Source organism: Rhinolophus sinicus, linkage group LG02 (assembly GCF_036562045.2).
Source record: "Rhinolophus sinicus isolate RSC01 linkage group LG02, ASM3656204v1, whole genome shotgun sequence".
Classification (NCBI taxonomy): domain Eukaryota; kingdom Metazoa; phylum Chordata; class Mammalia; order Chiroptera; family Rhinolophidae; genus Rhinolophus; species Rhinolophus sinicus.
In genome coordinates, this window is record NC_133752.1 from 60,206,094 (window position 1) to 60,231,058 (window position 24,965).

The 24,965-nt window shown below is 33.4% G+C and overlaps 1 protein-coding gene across 1 annotated transcript; it reads left to right on the top strand.

The window, feature by feature from the left end:
- Window positions 1-1,717: 1,717 nt before the first annotated feature.
- On the top strand, window positions 1,718-23,996 carry LOC109456021 (transmembrane protease serine 11G). Its single transcript, XM_019748007.2, has 9 exons — window positions 1,718-1,874; window positions 2,426-2,544; window positions 5,556-5,623; window positions 6,226-6,386; window positions 14,863-14,901; window positions 15,638-15,809; window positions 16,790-17,049; window positions 20,176-20,318; window positions 23,642-23,996. Exons 1-9 carry the CDS (start codon window positions 1,718-1,720, stop codon window positions 23,801-23,803), a joined length of 1,281 nt encoding a protein of 426 aa, XP_019603566.2. The 3' UTR covers window positions 23,804-23,996.
- The last annotated feature ends 969 nt before the right edge of the window (window positions 23,997-24,965 follow it).

Genomic DNA, 24,965 nt, shown 5'->3' on the forward strand with positions numbered 1-24,965 from the left:
TGTACATAATTCCATATTGACATTTGTCACTTGCATTATAGTAGTTACTTAATGTGCTTCTAGATTATATATTCTTGAAGATGGGAGATCATGTTTTATTCATTTTTAAATCTTGAGCAGAAAGTATTTGGCACACAGAAGAAACTCAGTAAATGTCAACTGAATGACTTCATGATTGCCCATGATTTTCATTAATAAAGGTGATGAATATGTTCATCAGCTCTTCCCTCTGCCCCAGTGGGATCCTGGCTCTTTTAAAGATACTTTAGATGTTTGCAGATTGTTGTAGATACTTTTTCTTGACACCAACAAAAAAGCAGCAGGACAGAGTAACTCCAGAAATACAGAACTCAGAATTAGTACTACCCAAGGTACTTATCAGAGCTCAGGTTATAGGTTCTGGTGTGGGGAAACTGCTTCTAGCTGCTTTGCCCAGATACGAGGATATAGAAGCATTCCTCCTCCTCTCAGCTTATTAATGCCAAAAGGCACACCTCAGTTATGCCTTCAATTATTTATCTAGGGCCTACTTTACTACTTTACCAGCTAGCAACTTTACCAGCTACCAGCTAGCAACCCTAGAGAGCATAATTCCTTCCCCTTCTTTTATATGTGTAATTTTAACAAAACAAGAACTAGTACCTCTATCTTTCAGAACCACATCCCTGTCCAGTTTTCTCATGGATTAGATTTTCGTAGACAACATATGTTGGTCTCATTCTAGCCTGCCTCAAATCTGTAATTGTTCAGATTGGTCTTTAGACTATCACCCTGACACTTGGATGGGGACAGGGCTTTGTCACATTTCCCTGCTTCTACAAAGGTTTCCCAAATGTCAGTCATTTGTATACCACATATGGCAAAAAGTCATGCTTTTTGCCATATTTACATGCTAATGATACTATTATTGTTTTAATATTTTTCTTTAAATTGATTCATTATTTACTCAGATAAATATGACATTATCCTATGCAATATCATCTATAAAAATCACAGGTTTGAAATTTTATAACCCTATGAAAAGATATTCATCATATACCTCCTGTGGTTCCTACAGCATGGAGTTCCTCTGTCCAAAGTCTTGAGCTATCACTATTTAATTGTTTGTTCATTATATTATGATATTTTCTTAGTTTCTTACTATTACTTCTTCATCATTCTTGACTATTTTCTTTCTCCAACCTGTCCTATTTTAGATGCCCTTTGTATGCATTACAGATTACTTGTCTTATAAATGGGAATTATAGGTTTAAGTACAGATATGTGAAAAGAGCCCTAACAGCCCAAGTTCTAGTTCCAGCTCCCCCAATATCCAACTTTGAGGTTTTAGTAATCAGTCTAAACCTCTGTCTGTCTGTTCATGCTAGAATGAGAGGAGTGACCCAGATGCCCTCATTTTTTGAGGCTCGTTGTGATTTGAAGGACATGAACCAAATATATGGTATTAGTACATTTACAAAGAAAAAATATTTCAGAACATCTAGTATAATGGACCAGGAAATATATGAAACAGTAGTCAATTGTAGCATAATTCTGACTTTTGAAAATAAAAATATAAAGTCAAATAATCACTGAGATTTTTATTGACAATATTTTTTCTATTTCTTATAGAAAAATATATTCAAATGCTACTAAATACAATGTGAGCTAACCATGAATTCCAGAAAAAAAATTCTACACCAAAACTATGTGAAACTGAGATTCTATTGTTTAAGTTATGTTTGTTTTTAATAAACAACTCTCTCTCAAAAGGCCACCAATACTAGGTAGAAGAACAAATTCATTGAAACCATGGATGATTGCCCTTATTATCACAGCTGTTGTGTTGGTTCTAGCAATAATCATCGGCATCCTTGTTTATTTTTTGGCATTTGGTAAGAATCTATCTCACATTGTATTATTTTGGAAAATTTGAATATCAAATTTATTTCAAAGCATTAATATTTTCTAATATTTTAGAATGCAATTTTCACTGCAACAAAATTTGCATAAATATACCACTACTTTGCATAATGTAATGTTAATGTGCATAAAATTTATCTCCATTTAGGAAATGATAATCCTTTATGTGTAAAATTGCTTCTGGCATTTATAATTTGACTTGGTTCACATAATATTATCTCTGGACTAATGCAATAGATTTATATCCTATGTCATGTATGGTTTAATAATATTTAATATACTGAGAATAAGAAGTTATTTTAGTTGTAATTCTAATTTTGAGGTCAATTTATTGTGTCAAGACACAACTGACAACCACATGACTATGATAATGTGTGATCTTAAAAAGGAAGAGGGAAGTATTGGCTACAGCTACTGAATTTTAATTCTTAGGAGGTCTTCAAATTTTAGGACTTTTTTGCATGTCATCCCCTCTATTTCTGATATTTATGCAACTAATATGCATTTTTGTTCTCCCTTCCAGATCAGAAATTTCACTATTACCAAACCTCCTTCCAGATTCCCAGTATTGAATATAATCCTGATTTTTCAGTAGAACACTCAAAAATTAGGACAGACCTGATACAAAAAATCAATAATGAGGTGAGTTCTAAGCTTTGCTGGCATCATTCCTAACCTGGCAATACTATTAGAAAGAAGGAGGTTAAAATAAAGTAGGAAGTGAGTTGAGAACACACCAAATTGCACTTCTGTTAGGTTTACCAGATAAAATACAAATTTTCCACTTAAATTTTAATTTCAGATCTTCCTAAAATTATACTTAATTCAATATTTTAAACATGCTTATACTAAAAATATCATTCATTGATTATCTGAAATTAAAGATTAACAGTATTTTTATTTTCTAATCCTGGAAAGTGTAACCAATGTTATCTGAGGAAAAATGGAAAAATATATTGGACAGAAGATAACTGAACCAGAGACTGAACAGCATAAGTAACACAGAAAAATAAATAGCTCAAATACTTAAAAAAAAAAAAAAAATAGAGTATCTAATCTAGAAATATAATTCAATAATTCAGGCACAAAAAACCTTACCAGAAATCATTTATTAAGCACCTACTGTGTGTCTGACCCTTATATATTTCTCATTCGGCAACTTACACTGAACATTTATTCCTGAACATATACCACAGAAACACATAGACGTCCACTGAAGACTTCAGTTGTATACACGGCTTCTACTGAGCCTAGCATTGACAAAATATGACAGATTATTCTTACCAGGTTCAGAAATATTTCTTTAGCCATTTAGCAACCAAAAGCGGAAGCTGATGAAATGAGTTGAAAGATGCAACAAAGTGGGGTTGGCATGTCTTTTCAAAAATACATCATAAAGAAGTTTTGATTAGGGAAAAAAATCAGGGCAGGGTATAAACTATTTTATTCCAGGAATTATTATATTGAATTAGAGGCAGTCTAAACTTTGAAATCAGAATATCTAGATTCATATCCAGTTTCACCATTTGTCAGCTTATCAACTTTGGAAAATCTACTTGACCCATTAAGATTTCAACCACAAAATAGAGATATTCTCATCCACCTCTCTGAGTTATTCTGAGAATTAGTTTATGTTGTGAATAAAAAGTATGAAATGTAATGTCTCAAAAAATGGTAGCATCTCTTTCCTGTGCTTTCACAGAACCCTTCATACACCTCTGCTAGTGCAGTTACCACCTTGTGACATCATTATTATTTTATATGTTTATGCCCCTCTGGATTTGTGAGGGGCTAGGTCTACTAATTCTTATATTTCTGGTGCCTCTTATGGAGTCTGCCACATGATAAGACCATAAAAACATTCATCAAAGAGATGACTAGGAAATAAAGGGCTAATTCACTAGTGTTGGCCCTGCCCTCTAGAATATAAATGGAGACAACATAGAAAAAGAACAGTACAGTAATTTAAGCCACAAGTTGGCAATTTTTCTGTAAAATGCCAGATAGTAAATATCTTTAGCTTTGCAGTCCCTGGAGTCCCTCTGCAATTACTCAAATCTTTCATGTATTCCAAGTGCAGCCAAAACCTTACAATACATCAACAAATGAGTGTGCTGTGGTCCAATAAAACTTTATTATGGACACTGACATTTAACTTTTGTAAAATTTTTAGATGTCACAAAACATTGTTCTTCTTTTGATTATTTTCAACTATTAAAATAATGTGAAGGTCATTCTTAGATGATCTAAGTGGCTGGCTAGATTTGTCCTACAAGCCATAATTTGATGATCCCTTATTTACACGTGAGTTGCAGTTGTAGCAAACGTTTTTCTAAAAGAAATCATTTAAACCAGTACCTAACATGAATTTTACAGACTTCTCGTGGAGTTCAACTATCTAGACTGTTTATATGCTCAGTTGCCATGAGCAATATATGGTTCACAAAGTTTGTTTTTTATAACTTTTTACAATGAATATGTATTAGTTTTGTCATATAAATGTACATGTATGTATATAAAACTATTTCCTTAAACAACAATTTTTTTCTTCACAGTCAGATAGCAGAAAAACACATGGTCATTCATTTTTGAATAACTATTGATTTCTCAATAAACTTATGCTCACCAACCTATCCAATAGGATATAATATGGCACTTCACCAGAGAAAATTTTATAAATCAAATCAAATGAATGAAGAGCATTTGTTCAACATGCACCCATTTTCACAATTTGGCAGCTCTTCTCTTCCAATTTGTGGAAATAATTATCAAGACTTGGGTTCATTTAAGGTTTGGCATATGATTGGTCTTTTTCTGTGAGAAGCCAGGTTGATGAGTCAATGGTTATAAATAGGTTTATAAAACCACAGATTCTGTAACAAGCTGCGATTTTAGTAAGAAACAATTTCTTCTAAGAATTTATACTACAGAGTAATTATTCCATGTAAGAAGTCTAAAATGACTCTGGGTGGTGAACACACAACGTGATATATAGATGATGTATTACAGAATTTTACACTTGAAAACTGTGTAACTTTATTAACCATTGTCATCCCAATAAACTTTAATTTTTTTAAAAAAAGAAGTCTAAAATGACATATAAGTCTAATCTTATTCTAAGTAATGCTTTCATGAATTTTTCTTAATGAGTATATTCATTTTAAAGAAGTACCCAATGAATATACATTCTCCTCCTCTCACCCATTTATCATAGGATCAAAGTATGGCCTAAAAACTTTCCCTAACAACTAAAAACTGATCCTTCAATCACATCCATGAAGATAATAACTGAACTTGAATGACAGTGGGTGATAAGTCGATGTATATCAAGTTTTCAAAGAAACTCAGTCTCTGCATCTCTAACTGCATTTTATACTGGCTAATGAACTATCTAGCTTAATTAAATTCTTTATATTGGCCATCTTTATATCGACCATTGTGACAAGTTGTTCAAATATAAACATCCAATTACAAGGACGACCTTTATGACAACAGGATTACGCCCAAATGAGCTTTCTGGAGATAGCTGTAAACAAACTTAGAAGTGAATGCTGAATATGCAGGTTTTATAGAAGCATTTTTATGATATATTGAAATGTGTGAAATTCATATTTAACAAAGTTCTATATTGTTGTTGTTTTTTCTTTTCTCAGATAGATGAGATATTTCAAATATCCAGTTTAAATCAGTATTACATCAAGTCTCATGCTGTCAACCTTAGGTAATCACAACTAATTAATTTGTATAATGAACGGCAATTTAGTTTTATTTAGTTACTCTTCAGTTATTTGTTTGTGGACAAGAGCAAAAATAATTTAATATTATTATATTTAATTGTTATTCTCCTGTATGGAGTACATTTAAGGGGAGAAGTTCTTAACTTGGGTAGAGATGAAATATATTCTACTGGTTGTCCTTTAAAGACTTGCTATGCAGTTAATAATTCTCACAATCATTAAATGCTTCTCTCAATTTTACTTAAATTTTATACAAACAGATATTATGAATTTTTTAAAAAATCAAGAAAAAATATACATACAGAGTTGATAGATTTAACAAATGCTTTTGATTTATTTTTCCAGAAAAAAAATTCTAGAACTATCAGTTACTCTCCCCACCCTGAATATGACTTTTACAGACAGGGAATAATTCCGGTATTAATGTCTATATGATACAGGAAAGGAGAAAGAATCCATGACAATAAAATGTATAAAATAATTTATGTTGTATTTTCTTGAAGATATAACTAATATTTACATAATAAATTACAAAATTACTATGGCTATGACTTCACACATTTATTCTGGTGTTTTTGTTTTTCAGGTCTAGTAATGATGGTTTGAAAACAGATGTATTGCTTAAATTTCACTTTGTTTCTAAGAATGCAGACACAATAAAAAGGCAAGCTGATAACATTTTGCATCAGAAGTTGAAATTAAATGAAAGCTTCGTGAAGATAGATGCTTCATTACCTTATCTTAGAGGCAAGAAATATTTTTTTCTCACTTGTTACAGTGCATCATTTTAACAATCTTCTTATCTACAGAGAAAGCATCTTTACTGCACCATAAAATAAAACCACTTTTCACTTTTAAGTCACTCATTTACTTGACAATAAACATATCCCCATACAATCAACACCAGAGATTATCTTCCTTTGGTTAATATAAAATAACTATGAAATAAGAATTATATGATAACCTAAATATAATAGTATTTCCTCCTTTTTAAAAAAGAGATCTTAGAATTGTTTGAATTAATTCAGCAATCCCATGATAAAAACCCACATTCTGCTTCTATAGCATATCAAGGCTCCCTTGTGTTATCTCTTTATAGCCAGGCCCATCACCTCTGCCCATCCCTAGCTCCTGGCAACCACTAATCCATTCTCCACTTATGTAATTAGATTATTTCATGAACATCACATAAACGAAATCATATATTCTATACCCTTTTAAAATTAGCTTTTTTTCACTCAACATATTTTCTTGAGGTTCATCCATGTTGTGTGTATCAATAGTTTGATCCTTTTTATTAATGAGTTGTATGTCATAGTATTTCAGTGTTTTGACTACCCATCCGTTGAAGATCATTTGGATAATTTCAAGATTTTGTCTATTGCAATGAAACTGCTAGGAACATTCATGTATAAGTTCCTACATAAAAATAAATCTCCATTCCTTTGGGATGAATACCCAAGAGTATAATTGCTATGTTGCATGGTAAATCCATTTTTTTTTTTTAAAGGAACTACCAAACTCCTTTCCAGAGTAGCTGCATTCTCATCAGCAGTTATGAATGACCTTCTTTTTCTTCATGTTTGCCAGAATTTAGTGTTATTATTTTCCATGTTAGATTTTCTGACAGACGTGTAGTGAATGATATCTCATTGTGGCTTTAATTTGCAATTCTTGAATAGCTAATAATATTGAACATTTTTTAATGTATTTGTCATCTGTATATCCTCTTTGATGACATGTTTGTACAAGTTTTTTTTTTTCTAATTGAGTTGTTTTTTATTTTAAAAATGTTGAAATTTTGAGAGTCCTTTATTCTAGATATAAGGCCTTTGTCCGATATGTAATTTGCAAATATTTCCTTCTAGGATGTAATTTGTCTTTTCATCCTGTAAACAGTCTTTCAGAGAGTAAAAGTTTTTAATTTTGATGAGATAAAATTAATCCAACTTTCTTCTTATTGGTTGTATTCTTGGCAATAAATCTAACTTTTCTCCTAGTTTTGGACCCCCAACAATTTTCTCCTATGTTTTTATGTAAGTTCTATACATATCTTACTTATGCTTTTCATATGTTATAGTTATTTCTATACATTTTATAGTTTCACATTACATTATGATCTATAATCCATTTTGAGCTAATTTTTGTATAAGCTATGACATGCTGGGAGAGGCTAATTTTTCTTTCTTTCTTTCTTTCTTTCTTTCTTTCTTTCTTTCTTTCTTTCTTTCTTTCTTTCTTTCTTTCTTTCTTTCTTTCTTTTCTTCTTTTTTTTTTTTTTAAGCTAATGGATGACCAGTTGCACTGTTTATTGAAAAGCTGTCCATCCTCAATTGAACTCCTTTTGCTCCTCTGTCAAAATTTCATTGGGTATTTTTGTGTCAATCTATCTTTGGGTTCTCCATTCTGTTCCATTGATTTTTCTATCCTTCCATCAGAATCACTTTCTTGAATACTGCAGCTGTGTAACAAGTCTTAACATTGGGAAGAATGATTTCTCCCACTTTATTCTTCTTTATCAAAATTGTATTGAATACTCTAGCTCCTTTCTATATAAATTTTAGAATAATCTTGCCTGTGCCTACAAAAAAACTAGCTGAGACTTTGAAGAAAGTTTGCTAAAACTATAGATCAGTTTGAGAACAATTGACATTTTTACTATGTTGAGTAGTAGTGTTTTCTAAATTTTAGCATACAAATTCTGTACACTTTTTTATATTTAACTGAATATTTTGTTTTCTTTGGAGAAATTATAAATGTTGTTTTTTATTTTTTGTTTTTATTTGTTTGTCTTCAGTGTGCAGCAATGTAAGTGATTGATCTTGTATCCTACAGCATTACTGAACTCACTGACTCTAGGAGTTTCTTTTTATAGATTCCTTGTCGTTTTCCATGGTGACATTTATGATGTCTACCAATAGAGGCAGTTTTATTTCTTTCTCTGAAATATAAATGCCTTTTATGTGTGTTTTTTTTTCATTTTTTAATGTATGATTTAGTATATAGTGCTTCTTTTAACAATAAAAAATCAGCAAACAGTATCACAATCTGGAAATCTCTTAACATAGAAAACTTTTTAAAATTTTTATTAAATTTATTGGGGTAACACTGATATTTTTTTATTACCTTATTCAGTGGCTAGGTCTTCTAGTACTATGTTAAATAAGATGGATAGCATGGACATTCTTGTCTTACTTCCAGTCATAGAGAGAAGGCAGTCTTTCACCTTTAAGGATGGTGTTAGATATAGATTTTTGTAAATACTCTTCAAGAAGTTGAATCCATTCCTAGTGGACTAAGAGTTTTTATTATAAATGGGTGCTGGACATTTTTTTTAACTGAGGTAAAATTTGCATAACATAAATTAACCATTAATGATTGTAAAGGGTATCATTCAGTAGTAGTTAATACACAATATTATGCAACCATCACTTCTATCTAGTTTCAAGACATTTTCATTACTTCAAAGGGAAATCCTATACCCATTCAATCCTCATTCTACCTCTCCCCAGCCCTTGACCATGACTAAATGACTTTCTGTCTCTATGGATATACCTATTCTGGAGGTTTCATATAAATGGGATCACATAATATCTAACTTTTTGTATTTGGCTTCTTTCACTTACCATAATATTTTCAAAGTTCATCCATGTTGTTGGATGTATCATTACTTCATTCCATTTTATGGCTGAATTATACTTTACTATATGGATATACCATATTTTATTTATCTATTCATCAGTTAATATACATTTGTGCTATTTCCATTATAGGAATATTGTGAATAGTACTACTATAAATATTGGTGTGCAATATTTGAATACTTGTTTTCAGTATTGTTGGATATATACCTAAAATGCTGGGAAATATAGTAATTCCATGTTTAACTTGTTGAAAAACTGTCAAACTGTTTTCCATGGTAGCTGCACCATTTTTCATTCCCACCAGCAATGTATGAAGGTATTAATTTCTCTCAATCTTCATCAACACTTGTTATCTTACAATTTTTTAAATTTTGGCCAACCTAGTGGATGGGATATGTGTCAAATTTTATTGAACGCATTTTCCGTGTCAATTGACATGATCATGTAATTTTCCTGTTTTAGTCTGTTGAGATGGTAGATTACATTAATTGATTTTCAAATCAATTGAGCCATGCTTGCATACCTGGAATAAGCCTTCTTCATCACTGTATTATTCATTTTTGTACATTATGCGACTCAATTGGCTAAAATTTTGTCGAGGATTTTGCATCTAACTTCATGAGAGATATTAATCTGTTGTTTTATTTTCTTGTTGATCTAGTTTCAGTATCAGGGTAACACAAGCCTCATCAAATTAATCAGACAACATTTCCTTTTCTTTTAATTTCTGAAAATGATTGTGTAAATTGGTGTTAATTCTTTGAATGTCTTGAAAAATTCTCCAGTAATGCCATATGGGCCTGTGGGTTCTTTGTTTTGACAGGTATTTTTTGGTTAAAAATTTAATTTCTTTAGTAGTAGGACTGTTCATCTACATCATCTTTGCTGAGTTTTGGTAGTTTGCAGTTTTCAAGGAATTTGTCCATTTTTCTAAGTTGTCAAATGTATGAATATGAAGTTCTTCACAGCATTCTTTAATCAACCTTCAAGAACTCCACTCTTTTGTGATAACTCCTCATAATAGTATTGGTGATTTATGTCTTCTCTATCTTTATCTTTGTCATTCTTTCCAGAAGTTTATCAATTTCATTGATTTTTTTTCATACAACTGGTGGTTTTTTTGTTTTATTAATTTTCTGTTTTCAATTTTATTAATCAAAATTTTGACCTCAATTGTTTTTTTCTCTTCATTATGTCCTTCCTCCTCCTTACTTTAGGTTTATGTTGCTCATATTTTTATAGTTTCCTCAGGTATAAATTGAAAGTATTGATTTGAGATCATTTCTCTTTTCTAATGTAAGTATTTAATACTCTAATTTTTTTCTTTCTGCAATGCTTTATCAGCATCTCACAATATTTGCTACATTGTATTTAATATTTACTCTGTTCTATGTAATTTTTGTTTTCTTTGAGACTTCCCCTTGGACCCATAGATAATTTAGTAGTGTATTGCTTAATTTCCAAGTATTTGGAGGTTTTTCCATTATCTTTATGTTACTGATTCCTAGTTTGATTCTAATCTGAACAGAGAACATACTCTAATTTCATTTGTTTTAAATGTGAAGAAAATTAAGACCCAGGATAAAGTCTATCTTTATGAATGTTCCATGGGATCTTGAAAAGAATATATACACTGTTATTGTTGGATGAGATGTTTTACAAATGTCAGTTAGATTCTGTTGGTTGATGGAGTTGTTTTGTTCTATATCCTTGCGGATTTTCTGTTTGATTTGTTTTCTGTTTGTTCTATATCTTGTTCCTTTTTTCCTCCATTCCTGTTGGTAACTTGACCATATTTTTAGAGTTCCATTTTGATTTATTTTTAATGTCTTTGAGTTTATCAGTATGTGGCAGACTTAGTGGCTGCTCTAAGTATTAACATATACATATGTAACTAATTATATCCTACTGGTGTCAACATTTCACCACTTCAAATGAAGTGTAGAAACTTTATTTCCATTTTGGTCTCCTTACCCTCCCCACTTTTTAGACATATTTTTAAGTATTTCCTCCATATATATTTAACAAAAAATCAGATGGGGGCTATATCTTTGGCTTTAACCATAAAATATGTTTAATAAGACACATGAGGTGAAAGATAGTCTATTATGTTCATTTCTATTTTTACCTATTCTGCTTCTTTCTTTTCTGAAGGTTCTAGCCTTCTTCTGTTATCATTCGCTCTTTGTTTGGATGGCTTCCTTTAACCATTATCTAAGAGTAGGTCTATTAGAAACAAATTCTTTTAGTTTCTCCTCATCTGAGGATATCTTTATTTCCTCCTCATTTCTGAAGATAGTTTCCCTGGATATAGGATTTTGGGTTGATAGCTTTTTTATTGCAAAACTTGAAAATACTATGCCACTTCCTTTCGGCTTCCTTGATTTCATATGAGAAAACCACTGTCATTTGAACTGGTGTTACTTTACAGATAATGTAATATTTTTCTCTGTTATTATTTTCTTTGTCTTTAGTGTTTAGTAGTTTAATTATCATGGGTCTTAGTATGGATTTCTTTGAGTTTATCATATTTAATATTTGCCCAGCTTCTTGAATCTGTAGGTCTCTGTCTTTAGTCAGATTTAGGCAGTCTTCAGCCATTATTTCTTTGAATACTTTTTCAGTCCAACATTATTTTTCTTTCCTTCTGGGAATCTGATGATATGAATGTTACATTTTTTGTTATCATTCCACATATTTCAGAGTCTTTATTCATTTTTCAGTCAATATTCTCTCTGTTCTTCAAACTGTGTAAATTCTATTGACTTGTCTTCAAGTTTTCTGATTCTATTCCCCATCATCTCTACTGCACTATTCAGATCAGCCAGCAAGTTATTTTTTATTATTGTATTGTTCAGTACTATCATTTTATACTTGGTTCTTTTTTTTGTAATATCCATTTTTTGGTTCAATTTTCATTTTTTTTATTTTCAATTTGTAATTGATTGCTAATTATTTTTACAGCAGCTGCTTTAAAATTTACATCAGATACCTCCAATATCTTATTCATATTAGTCTTGGCATCAACTGATTGTCTTTTTTCATCCAGATTGTGATTTTTCTGGGCTTTGGTATGGCAATAAATTTTTGTTTGTATTCTTAACATTTTAGTTATTATGTTAGGAGACTCTCGGTCCTATTTAATTCCTCTACATTAGCAGATAGTCAGCCTGTTTAGGTTTGGAGTGTAGATTCTCACTTACTTTTGCCATTTTGATAATAATTTAGTTTTCAGAGTCCTTGCAGTGCTGTTCTAATCTTCTGGTGCTTCCCCTTAATTTCTGCTGCTGGAACCATCTATGGGAATACAACATGCTTTCTCTGGGCTGCCTTCTATCCCTGGGCTACCTTCTGAGGGAGGTTACAGTAGACCTGGGCTACTTACATCACTGTGTGGATGCAGATTGATATTGTCCTTGTGGGGGTATCAGTCTGCCAGCTGGTGCCCTGGTTGAGAAGTGGAGATTGGGATGATAAAGGGCTTGATCACTGCTATCACTGCTGCTGGCAGGATGAATTGCCAGCCCTGAGCTGTGAAGCAGAAGGTTTGCCTTCCTACTGGGTCTCCATTGTACTTCCTCTTTCCCAGTATTTGGATTGAGAGAAAAAGACTTTTCTTTTGTTTTCTTTTCTTTTTTTTTTTTTTCCCCTCTATGCCTATTGGTGGTTCTAGATTGCAAGCCTTTCTCAGTCCCCAGTCCAGGGTATATGTGAAATAAAGAGAAAACCCAGGAAACACTCCACATTGTCCTTCTTCAAATTCTGACATCTCTAGCCATTCTGCTCCTTTCTCCCAGCTTTCAGAGTTCTTTTATTGTTATCTGATGGACATTTTTCATAGTATTTAGTTACATTTTTAGGAGGAGAGCAGGGAAAAGTGAGTCTACAATATTTTGTTTTAGAACTGGAACAATTCAATCTCTTTTATCCTGCAGGTGGAATACATCTACTGGATAATGTTCACATGTGAGATATAGCACCATCACAGAAGTTCATTAATAGTTTCTGCACAGACAGTAATTAACCTAAGTTCCAATTAGCTGTGAACTAACCATAACTCTATCCCTCTCTCACTAATCCATAACCTACAGAAGGTGACACTAAACTATAACTGATCTTACAGTGAAATGGTTGCAGGACAAGCTTTTGATCTCAAGAAATATTCAAGTCATGTTCATAATAGATTTGCCTCATAATATCATTGTGAGGATATAATAAGTAAGTAATGTGAAATATTTGTCACAGTTCCTGGAAAATAAAACTCAGTCCATTATTAGTCATCATTATTGCTCATTTAGTCATTTAGCAAGTATTTACTGAGAATCCATTTGTGCCAGGAACAAATTTTCTGTCTTCATAGAGCTAACATTCTAACTGGGGTGAAGAAGATGACCTAATAAACAAGGCAATATTTAGTAGTATGAAACTCCATACAGAGACTAGAGAGCGGAAGGCTAATTTAGATTTTGTTTCATGGACAGCCTCTCAGAGGAGGGGATTTTTAAACTGAGATCTGAATGACAATGGGGAGCCAACCATAAAAAAGGACACAGGAAGAGCATTCCTGGCAAAAAAGGGCAGCTACTAGAAGAAAAGACAGGAACACCTTGGCACAGACAAACAAATGGAAAGGCCAAGGTAGCCACTGAGTTGTGGATAAGAGCAAGAACAGTTCAAAATGGGAACCACAACATACATGGGGACCATGTTGTGCAGATCCAGGTAGGAAGTTTAAGATTATTCTAGAGGCCAGGAAAGCCTTTAGAAGATTGTTATTTTGGCAAAACCTAATTCTAAGAGATTTATTCTAATAAACTGCTACGCGTAGTTCCCTGCAGATGAATTCTATGTTCCTCTTGGAGTTTGACCTATATTAAAGACTCACTAATTTGCAGGCTTACCAAACCTTCATTCATCTTAACAAAATGTGGATCTGGATTGCTCATTATACTATCTAGCATAAGGAACAATTCATATAATTTTGGGGAACAGCCACTAGTCATGCTTTTTTCTATGTTACTTTATGAAAAAATGACTAACATATTTTGAGGATTTATTAGTACAATGGTGGATTTTGAGTCCACAGGGAGCATCTGTGAACCAAGCCTAGATGCCAGGTACGTAAGATGCTTTGAACACCTTTACTATAACACTACTGTGTGAGTGAGGACAGAAGGAAAGTGTGTCTAAACATGTAGTAGTACACATGTAAAGGTGGTCCTAGGCCCTCTTCTGTTGAACTTATGTTTTAGTAAATTGGTATGGTATTAATTAATTAGATGCAGTGCTCCTTCATGGCAAACAATATCCTATGCTATTCTAAACAATACCCAAACAATATTGCTATGCTAATGAGTTTATAATCATGAAGAAGTATTTTCCTGGGGTCCACATGCAGTAGTCAGATGAAGAGTTTATACCTAAGCCTCTCCTTTTATAGGATTTTATTCTGTTGCCTTCAATTAAGAATTTCCTGACTTATTCAGTTGCTCCCAACCAGAACTATTTACGTCACACAGGTATAGTATTTTAAATTATAATTGTTTCCCTGCTGAACGATCATGTGTTTTTTTTTCCAGATATAAACGAAGCACAAGCAGAGCACATTCTGAACAGTGGTAAGTTCAAGAATACCACTGAGATGTTTATAAATCAAATAACGAAACTCAAAACACTTCTAGAGTATTTACTATTTCCCAAAAGTATATAATATCTCTGGATGGCTACATGATTTAACTCACCTCAAATGAAAAAAATTACTACAAATAATTGGGAATGTCATATGGACTCCTTGGAAATAACTTGCCCTCCCTTACAGAAAGTTTCACTGTTGACTTCTTTTAACAATTCCCTTTCAATTTATCTTATTTATGTTTATTTGGCTCACTTTGTTAAAGTAGAAAATTTTGCTTAGAATTAAGTGAAACCCACTAACTTTACCATGTGAACTTTGACATTGATACTATAGTAATGCAATAGTTGTAATATTACACAAGTATTTTAAAATAGTACAAATGGAATTTTCCTGCAATAATTAGTGTACACTTCACACTCAAAATTGTCAAACATCACTGGGATAAACTGCTGCATGTAAGAACATGACCCTGAAAAATATGAAAAAAAAATTCGAGTAAAATTGCTTTAAATACATCAGGAAGGGTGTTAAATATTTTATTTTTTAAAGTTAACCTTTTTTTCAATGTGAGTAATCATTATTCTATAAAATAACTTTGATTTTTCTTTTTAGGGCAAGGCAAACTTATAAATGTTTTTATCTTTAACTATGAGTATGTGCCAGACATACCTACTCACATTTATAACTCTGGAAATAACTCTCTTATTTCCTTATGACAGGTTGTGGTTTAGGGAGGGAGGCCCCATCCATGGAAAGAATTGCTGCTGGTAATGTTGCAAGGAAAGCTGATTGGCCATGGCAAGCCAGCCTGCAGATGGATGGCATCCATTTCTGTGGAGCATCATTGATTAGTGAAGAGTGGCTCCTGACTGCCGCTCACTGCTTTGACGTGTAAGTCCTCACACTGTACCAACAAGATCACCAATTTCACCTTTTTTTCACCTTCACTTCCTATAATTTTTATCTCTTTTTCATTAGTCATCTTAGCCCTCCCCCCCAATGGTATTGATGATTGTTTGACAAGCTCAGGAGAAGCAAAAATTACTAGAAAAAATAGTAGAAAAATTTAGAGAGTATCTTCAGCTCCAACTGAATATACTCACATATTCTCCAGCAATCTCAGGTTTAAGAATGAGTCAACATGGTAAAAATTTAAACACACTCACCAGTTTTCCTGAGGTATAGTGTGGATTTTTTTAAAAATCCACTAATAGTATCCCAATCCACAAACTTATATCTGATTATCCCACATGAACATCTTTGGTGCTGTGCTTTTATTATTTATATACTTTTTAAAGACTTAACATATGGTACACTGGAGACAATAAAGAGGTACAGTAACCTCTAGGAAAAGTCATATAAAATGGGAAAATATTCTGGATAAAATTTTAACCTAAAAGAAAGGGTGAGAAAACAATACATAAATTGTGGCTCCAATTTTACCACCCTTTCTCCTTCCCTCCCTCCTTTCTTTCTCCATAACTATATGCGCATACATACATTTATATAACTGTGCATGGATATGTGTGTATGGGTTTGTATATGTGGGTACATATATCTAATTTTTATTTATTTATATTTTCTTCAACTGTATTAATTTTATAAAATATTTTCTTTAAAAAATACAACCCCCCCCCCCCATGGAGGACAGTAATTTAAGCTACATCAGAATGGAGGGATTTGTCATCAGCTAAATAAAAGTAACACAGTCCTAGGGGAGAAGCCTCAGATAAGAAGGTGGGGGGATCCCAATCAGACGTCACTTCAAACAATTTGTGCTTCTCCCACCCTTATGTCCCATGTTCATCCAGAGGCCTGGGCAACTTTAGATCAGAAATGAACCAACCATAATCCTTTTAATCTGTGATCAGTTCCAAAAACCCCAAACTCTGGACGGCTAGTTTTGGAACAACTCTACACCCTGCAATAATGAGAAGACAGGTGCAGTCAATTATCATTCACGAAAACTATGCTGCCCATAAGCGTGACGATGACATCGCTTTGGTGAAGCTCTCCATCCCCGTCCTATTTTCTGATGATGTGCACAGAGTCTGTCTCCCAGATGCTACTTTTGAAGTCTTGCCTGAGAGTAAAGTGTTTGTCACTGGATGGGGAGCATTAAAAATATCGGGTGAGTATCTCAGTAAAAAGATCCTTGCAAAAAACTGAAAACCTCCATTTGAGTGGAGACATAAACTAAGATACCAAATCAAAATATAGAAAATAAGAGATGAAATCAATATGTCCCGTGAAAAACATGGCAAAAAAAAGCAGACATGGTGCTTTATGGAAACTGGCTATTATTATTATTACACAGTATCTATGTTTATTGTCTTTTTTTTTGGGGGGGGAGGCTATTTTAGAAACTATAACTTTCTTTTTAAAACTAATTAAAGCATAGTTTTTTGCATGATATTTTTCTTTCCATTGTTCTCTTTAATATGTAGAGATTCTGCTATGGCTATAGGATTTTTAAAATATGTGATTTGCAAGCAGTGGTGATGATAAGCTTTTGCAATGTGCCACACAATTTAACAGAAGTAGCCTTAAGCGAACAATTTGAAATTGAATTCCTGATGCTAAATATTAAATGTGGCCCCTCTGATTCATGTATTTATGGAACAGTTTTGAGCCAGAGACTTTATAGAGTTGACAAATATGACACTTTACTACACTTAATAATATACTATAAACTGCAGATAGACCTTTAAATTCTGATATGGATCTTCAGTTTCTAAGTCTCTTTGTACTTTTTACACATGATTTAATCTTCCCTTGACCTTCTGATTCTTATTCCCCAGAGATGAGGAAAATAACTCTCCTAGTATGAAGTTGTAGTCTTATTTATGTACTTCCTAAAAGTATAGCTTTTATTTACTGAGTCTTCTTCAGTTGATTTTTATAGAAGTCTACTTCCCTTCAATATGCTCTCCAGAATTCTGACATTGGGTCCAGGTTTATATACTGTTGTTATAACTTGAGAGTTATTTTCCTCATCTCTGGGGGATCTGCCTTATTCTACACGCATTGGTGAATGTGATGGGGAATTAAATCCTTTGGGATTAGACCTGCCACTTACTGATTGGAGTAGAAACAAATAGCATGTACCACTAGGGCAGCCCCATTACACTTCCTCTAGAATCTGATTAAAATATCATACCATCCTCTTCGAGAGCAGTAGTTTGGGAATGATTTGGAACTTCTTCATGAATTGTTCAATGCCCAATACTGTGCAGATTACTGTGCATTGGTCTAACTACTCTAACAAGTTGCATATTTTTCAGGAATAACATCATGAATTTGTTAGACATCAGTCTAAAGTTAAGCGTTAGATATTTGATTATGGTTTTGTTTTTTCTGCCTTTTGAAACTGAAACAAGTACTACTCAGGTTTTCTTCTCCTACCTCCCAAGATTTGTCACATATCTAATTAGAAATCTTCTTACTAGGCAGCTTGTAAAACAAAAACTTTTTATTCTGGATCATTTCTTCCTTGTATAGTTGGCAATGCAAAATTGCTTGTTATACAGTGGAACACTTAAATTGACTTTTTAAAAGTTGAGATTCAAGAACTGAAAGCATTTAAAATTTAAAACTAAGCATCCTAGACTAATGAGCTAAAATAAAAATAGGCCCACAGAAATTAAAATAGTTGGAATACAGTTGATTGAAGCCTGGAAATACCTGTAAGTTTTAAATTCTAATGAGGAACAGCAAATTGAATATTGTTGAGGCACCTACACAAACAAATAGATTTTAAAAAAAAATCTGTATAATGAGCAGATGGTGAAAACATTGTTTCACTGGGCGCACTTCAAGCAGATTCAGAAATGAAGTCAAGAGAAAGTTGTCATATAATGACCCTCCCAGACTTAAAAATGATGAGTGAAGTGAAGAAATTCACTAGACCCTAGAGAATCTTTAATACTATTCCCATAGAGGAGTTAGGCTTAGTTCTTCACCAAGATGGTCAATCCTAGGTAAATGTATTGACTAGTTTTAAAGCAGAGAATTAGATTTAGAGTGAATAACAAAATCCCTAGAAACCTAGATTTTCTTTTATAAAAGCTCTTGCAACTACCATCCATCATTAACATTGAATGGTAGTTTTTAGACCATAAGGGTTTTAAATACATAACCCTATTTCTTCAATAGCTTCCATTGATTAAAATCTGAATATGGGACAAGGTACTATCATAATTGATCATATTCATTATGTTTTAACCCTCATGATAAATATATGAGATAGGTATCATTTTCTCCTTTTTACAGATGATGGTGCTTAGTAAGGTTAAGTAACTTGTGCAATGTCAAATAGCATATAAATTGTGCAAAGTGTATAAACTCATACCTGCTGCCTCCAACATCAGAGCCCTTAGCACAGAATTATTCTGACTTGATCAAATTAACAGCACTGTCCTCCTTCACCCTCTCAATTGTCTTTGAACCTATTATAAACAGAGTGTCCATCTTTATATGAAGAACTAATACAGTCTTTAAAATAGAAGTTATTAAGGGGGAAGGAGGGGGAATATAATGGCTAAAACTGTACTATACACAACTAAATAATACTTTTCTCATAATAACAAATCAGTAAATGTGTGGATCATTAATGAACCATGATCTATTTCTTATCTTGGTATTTGTTACTTACCTTGTTATTAGTTTTGAATGGCAATCTGAGCTATTATCAAAGCAGACATGGTCTTTCTTATGAAGCAATAGTATTTCACCTATTCAGTATTGAAGTGACTTCCTGACAATACAAAATTGCTCTATACTGCTCCTCCTAAAGGATTCTCAGTTCCCAATGTAACTGTGTCCTTTGTAGAATGATCAGGCAGATTTCCAGGTAAGGTAAAGAAAACTGTCACAAATTATCCCTGGTGGTGAAAAGTACTGTGGGTTTAAATCTAATATTTTCTCCTACTTAGCTATGTGATCACAGCAAGACTCATAACTTGATGAGCATCAGTTTCCTCATGTGAAAAAGAGAATATTCATATCTATCTTTGCTAGTTGTTGCAAGGATTAAATAAGATGGTGGGAGTAAATGTGCCAAGAATGATATCTAGCACATAGAAGGCATCACCAAAATGTAACTCGAATCTGAGTACTGTCATCCAGCCCAGAGTCCTACAACTTCCACAGGCCAGAGTCCTATGTGTTTTATCACTGAGCTAGTCTTTGCAAGACACAATTAACTATCATAAGCAGGAATATGTAAATTCTACATTTATTTATTTTTCTTCTTTAGGTCCCTTTCCCAATAATCTGCGACAAGTTGAAATAGAGACCATAAGTAATGATATATGTAACCAAGTTAACGTATATGGTGGTGCTGTGTCATCAGGAATGATATGTGCTGGATTCTTGTCAGGAAAATTTGATGCCTGTGAGGTAAGAATAAAATTCAAGTCCACAAAAATGACTCTATTAAATAAAGATGACCTTACTAACCACAGACCAATGTCATTTTGTGGGACTCCATAAAACTAAGTCATGGAGGAGAGAGGAAAGTATAAAAAGAGGGAATGAAAGAACCATAAAATATTCCTTCTTTAACACCCTATTATTATCCAGATCCATATGTAAGAAATGATCACCACCTGCAAATTAGGACTCTGATTAGAGAAAAGGACTGGAAGTGCATAAGAGAAACTAAATCAGGAAGCCACACAATCATTGCTTCAAGCCATCGTCATAATCAATAGTTAGGTATTTAATCCCTATTAATTGTAAAGCACCGTGGGATGAGATCTGCAGGAACCAATAGAACTTCATCCCATAGGTGCTTGAACTATTCACCTTAAACAGTGTACATCCAGATAGAATTACACTATTTAGGGAAAATAATTTTAATCACTTAAGCATTAAAAGAGAACATCAGTTTTAAAGTTTGGTGATTTAAAGGACTAAAAATAAATAACTAAATAACTAAAGATTTCACCTTAGCCTTTGAAACTGGGTCCAATAGTTTAGCAATTCTTGAAGGATTAAGGATGCCTTTTAGAATTTGACACATATGCAGCATGAGTGCTTTTCTTATATGCAAAGTTACCACTGATCTGCCATTGGCTGTCTGTCTTGTGATGGTAATAAACATTTATTCACTTATTCAAACTTTTGGTGAATTGCAAGGTACTGAGGCAATTACTGAAGGAAACATTAACATCGAAAAAAACACAGTGAATCCACAATCAACTTACAATAGCACACAAGCAACTAAAAGCAATGAACAAGAAAACTAGGATTTGGCTGCATATTCTGGAATACAAGGTCTCCTTCCATTCACTTTACTTTGGAGGAGCAGAAAGAACATGGGTGGACCAAGATAAAACTGGATCACATGACTTTCAAGGAGGAACATAAATAAATCTATATTTAGAATACTCAAATCCACAAAAATGAATATGTTAGAGAGTTGTATTTGAGTTTATTCTATAAGAGACCAGGTGTTCTCTTTCCATTGGTCCATGCTCCATTCCTACCTTCACTACTAGCATATTGAGGACCTAAATTAGCATGTGGACCTACAGGAAAGGAGCTAAGAAAGGTAGCTTTCGGTTGACCAGGGTTTTCACACTCTGTCTACTGAGTACTAAGAAAGATAGCTTTTGGTTGGCCAGGGTTTTCACACTCTGTCTGCTGAGTACTGTGGTGTACTAAGAAGCATGTGAAGGGAAGAGAGCTGAAGGCACAAGACTCTAGGACCCTGTGTCTGCTTCGAACAAAATAATTTCTCTTTAAAAAAAAAAGCCTGTAAGGGGCTTCTACATAATACTTCTTTTTGGGATAACATTGGTTAAGAATATTATATAGGTTTCAAGTGTATAAAGCTATAATATATCATCTATATACCGCATTGTGTGTTCACCACCAAAGTGAGTTCTCCTTCCATCACCATATATTTGACCCCCTTTACCTTTTTCTCCCATTCCCCCTCTCCCTTTACCGTCTGGTAACTACTAAATTGTGGTCTGTGTCTATGAGTTTTTGTTCGTTTGTCTTGTCCATTTGTTGTTTTCAATTTCATATCCCATATGAGTGAAGTCACATGGTTCTCGATTTTTTCTGTCTGGATTATTTCACTTAGCATGATAATCTCAAGATCTATCTATGCTGTCACAAATGGCAGTGTTTCATTTTTTCTTATGGCTGAGTAATTTTCCATTGTATATGTGTACCACATCTTCTTTATACAATCATCTCTCAAAGGACACTTTGCTTGTTTCCATGTCTTGCCCACCATGAATAATGCTGCAATGAACATAGAAATGCATATATATTTACAAATAAATGGTTGCAGTTTTTTTGGATAGATACCCAGAAGAGAGATTGCTGGGTCATATGGTAGCTCTAATCTTAATTTTTTGAGGAACCTCCATTTTGTTTTCCATAGTGACTGCATCTATTTACATGCCCACCAGCAGTATTTGAGAGTTCCTTTTTCTCCACAGCTTCTCCACACTTGTTATTATTATATATGTCTTGCAGATAATAGCCATTCTAACAGGTATGAGGTGGTATCTCATTTTGGTTTTTATTTGCATTTCCCTAATAGCTAGTGAAGTTGAGCATCACTTGATATATCTGTTTGTGGCTTGTATGTCTTCTTGGGAGAAATGTCTATTCAGGTTCTCTGCCCATTTTTAAATTGGATTTTTTTGTTGTTGTTCAGTTGTATGAGTTCTTTATGTATTTTGGATAATAGCCCCTTATCAGAGGTGTAGTTTGCAAATATCTTCTCCTATTCTGTTGGTTGCCTGTTTGTTTTGTTGATACTTTGGCTGTACAGAAGCTTTTTAGTTTGATATAGTCCCATTCATTTCTTTTTGCTTTTACTTTCCTTGTCTTTGAGGTCAAATTTATAAAATTCTCTCTAAACCAGAGGTCCATAAGTTTAGTACCTAGACTTTCTTCTATGCAATTTATTGTTTCAGGTCTTATGTTTAGGTCTTTGATCCATTATGAATTAATTTTTATGTATAGTGACAGATAGCAGTCTAGTTACATAGCACTTCTTTTGAATAAATAGGCTTATTGCTAGAGGATAAAATTACAAACCAGTTGTCCAAAACTTGAGTTAAAGATATCAAGGAAGTCCTCATGATTCACGCATTTCAAACCAGCTCACTAGGGCTAGGAACTCCACCTTAACTTGCGAGCAAAATCCTTTGTATGATAAATGATACAAATTGATGTGGAGTGCCGTTTGAATGTTGTCCTCCTCTCAAACCAGCTGTGGCAAAGTGACACAACATCCTTCCTATCAACTGGTATGAGTGGAACAAGGTAAGATGCAAACTCAAAGCAAGAGATTATTTCTACCTAACAGAGCCCCAAGAGCCTTCATGGAGGAGGTGACATTTAGTTGAGCCTTGAGTCATCATTTATGTAAGAACTGGATACCTCAACTTAGGTTCAGTTTGCACTTTCTGTTTATATGGAGCAAAACTGAAAACCATACCAGGATAAAACTGAAACCTTAGCTTTATTCACACCATCTTTCAGGTGAAGACATTAACAGAGATAACAAAATAATAACAGAGATAATAAGTAATAAGCACAATTATATTTACTATTGTATCCTAATAGTAAATAAAAAGAATTAGTTTTACATACTTCAATTAAACTATTAATTTATTAGACATTCAGATGCTGATTAACTCTCATTGTTATACCACTTTATTACACTGACAATATTTTTTCTTCTTTTCCAGGGTGATTCTGGGGGACCTCTGGTTATAGTACAAGATAGAAACATCTGGTATCTTATTGGAATAGTAAGCTGGGGAATGGACTGTGGCAAAGCAAACAATCCTGGAATTTATACAAAAGTGACTCATTATCGGGACTGGATTAAATCTAAAACTAACATTTAATGCAACAACCATCTCTACCTCCAAAATGTAAATGTCATGTGTGGTCTGTAGCAAACTGTGTCTTGTATGTGTTGCCATGTATATTGTCATAAAGTTCAAGGTGCAAATAAGTGTGATCTGACAATTCTACCCTTAACCATGAGCAAAATAGGCTTTTTTTCAAGGTTATCTGAAGTGTTTTATGCAGACCATGAATATACAAGATACTGTGTACTCCACAAAGATCTGCCGTTGCTGCTAAGTGTTTCTAATGACCTCTTTACTCACCTTTCTCTCCCTCCTACACACATCTCATTTTAGAATAATCCAGCAGTTTAAACAGATAAGGACCAACTTGCAAAGTATTCTCTGTGTTTTTCCCTGACAGAATGCTGCCCTTCCCTGACTCCACTGTGTTGATCTTCCTCATTGAATAATCCTCATTAGGAATCTGTAGGTCCACACACTAGACAAATCAAGGCAATTGGCTTTGGCCAGTGGGTAATACAATGGTGGAGGGGTGAAGCCAGGCCTTAAGACATGGCACCACTGTGAGTCCATTCCCCTTTGCCCTCAGATGCACATGCAACCTCTCTTTGAAGCTTGAAGAAAGCTGCCATTTACATTTACACCCAGTACTGCAGATTTTAAACAACTACGCAAATATTTCTTTACTTTGGAACAGTGACTAAATGCTTGGATTAAACAGCAGGGGAAGTGGAACTGCAATCCTAGCACAGGATTTTGTTCTAAACTATGCAAAAATGCCTTTGGTATTCAGAAAATAAAAGCAAAGTTTCTTGGCCTTTTCACTAGAAAAGGGGATGGGAATGAGAACAAGAGGCAAGTACTGAGTGAGCGGGAGCTACTTTCCATCTCTAAAAATGGGAGAAGTTCCAATCCTGGTGTAAATTTACTTTTCACTTCTGTTTAATTATTTCCTAATGTAGTTCTATTTTCTAAACAGTTTTATTTTCAATCAACTTCAGAATAATTAAGGGACCGACAGAATGAGAAGCCAATATAAATTAGATAGTTATAAATAACTTAGATGAGAAGCCAACATAAAACCAGACATTTATAATTTGACAGAAGATTTTGGGAAGACCTTATTGTATGGCATTTATATTTACTGTTAAAAAGGTAGGCATTCTTTGAAGAATGGTATTTATGAAGAATATGC

What these genes read in the sequence shown, in the direction of transcription:
- LOC109456021 (XM_019748007.2), top strand. Translation starts at nt 1,718, where the DNA reads ATGTTTGTTTTTAATAAACAACTCTCTCTCAAAAGGCCACCAATACTA. An exon ending in TACAAAAAATCAATAATGAG is followed by an intron (nt 2,545 to 5,555) that starts GTGAGTTCTAAG and finishes TTCTTTTCTCAG; the next exon opens with ATAGATGAGATATTTCAAAT. An exon ending in TCTCATGCTGTCAACCTTAG is followed by an intron (nt 5,624 to 6,225) that starts GTAATCACAACT and finishes TTTGTTTTTCAG; the next exon opens with GTCTAGTAATGATGGTTTGA.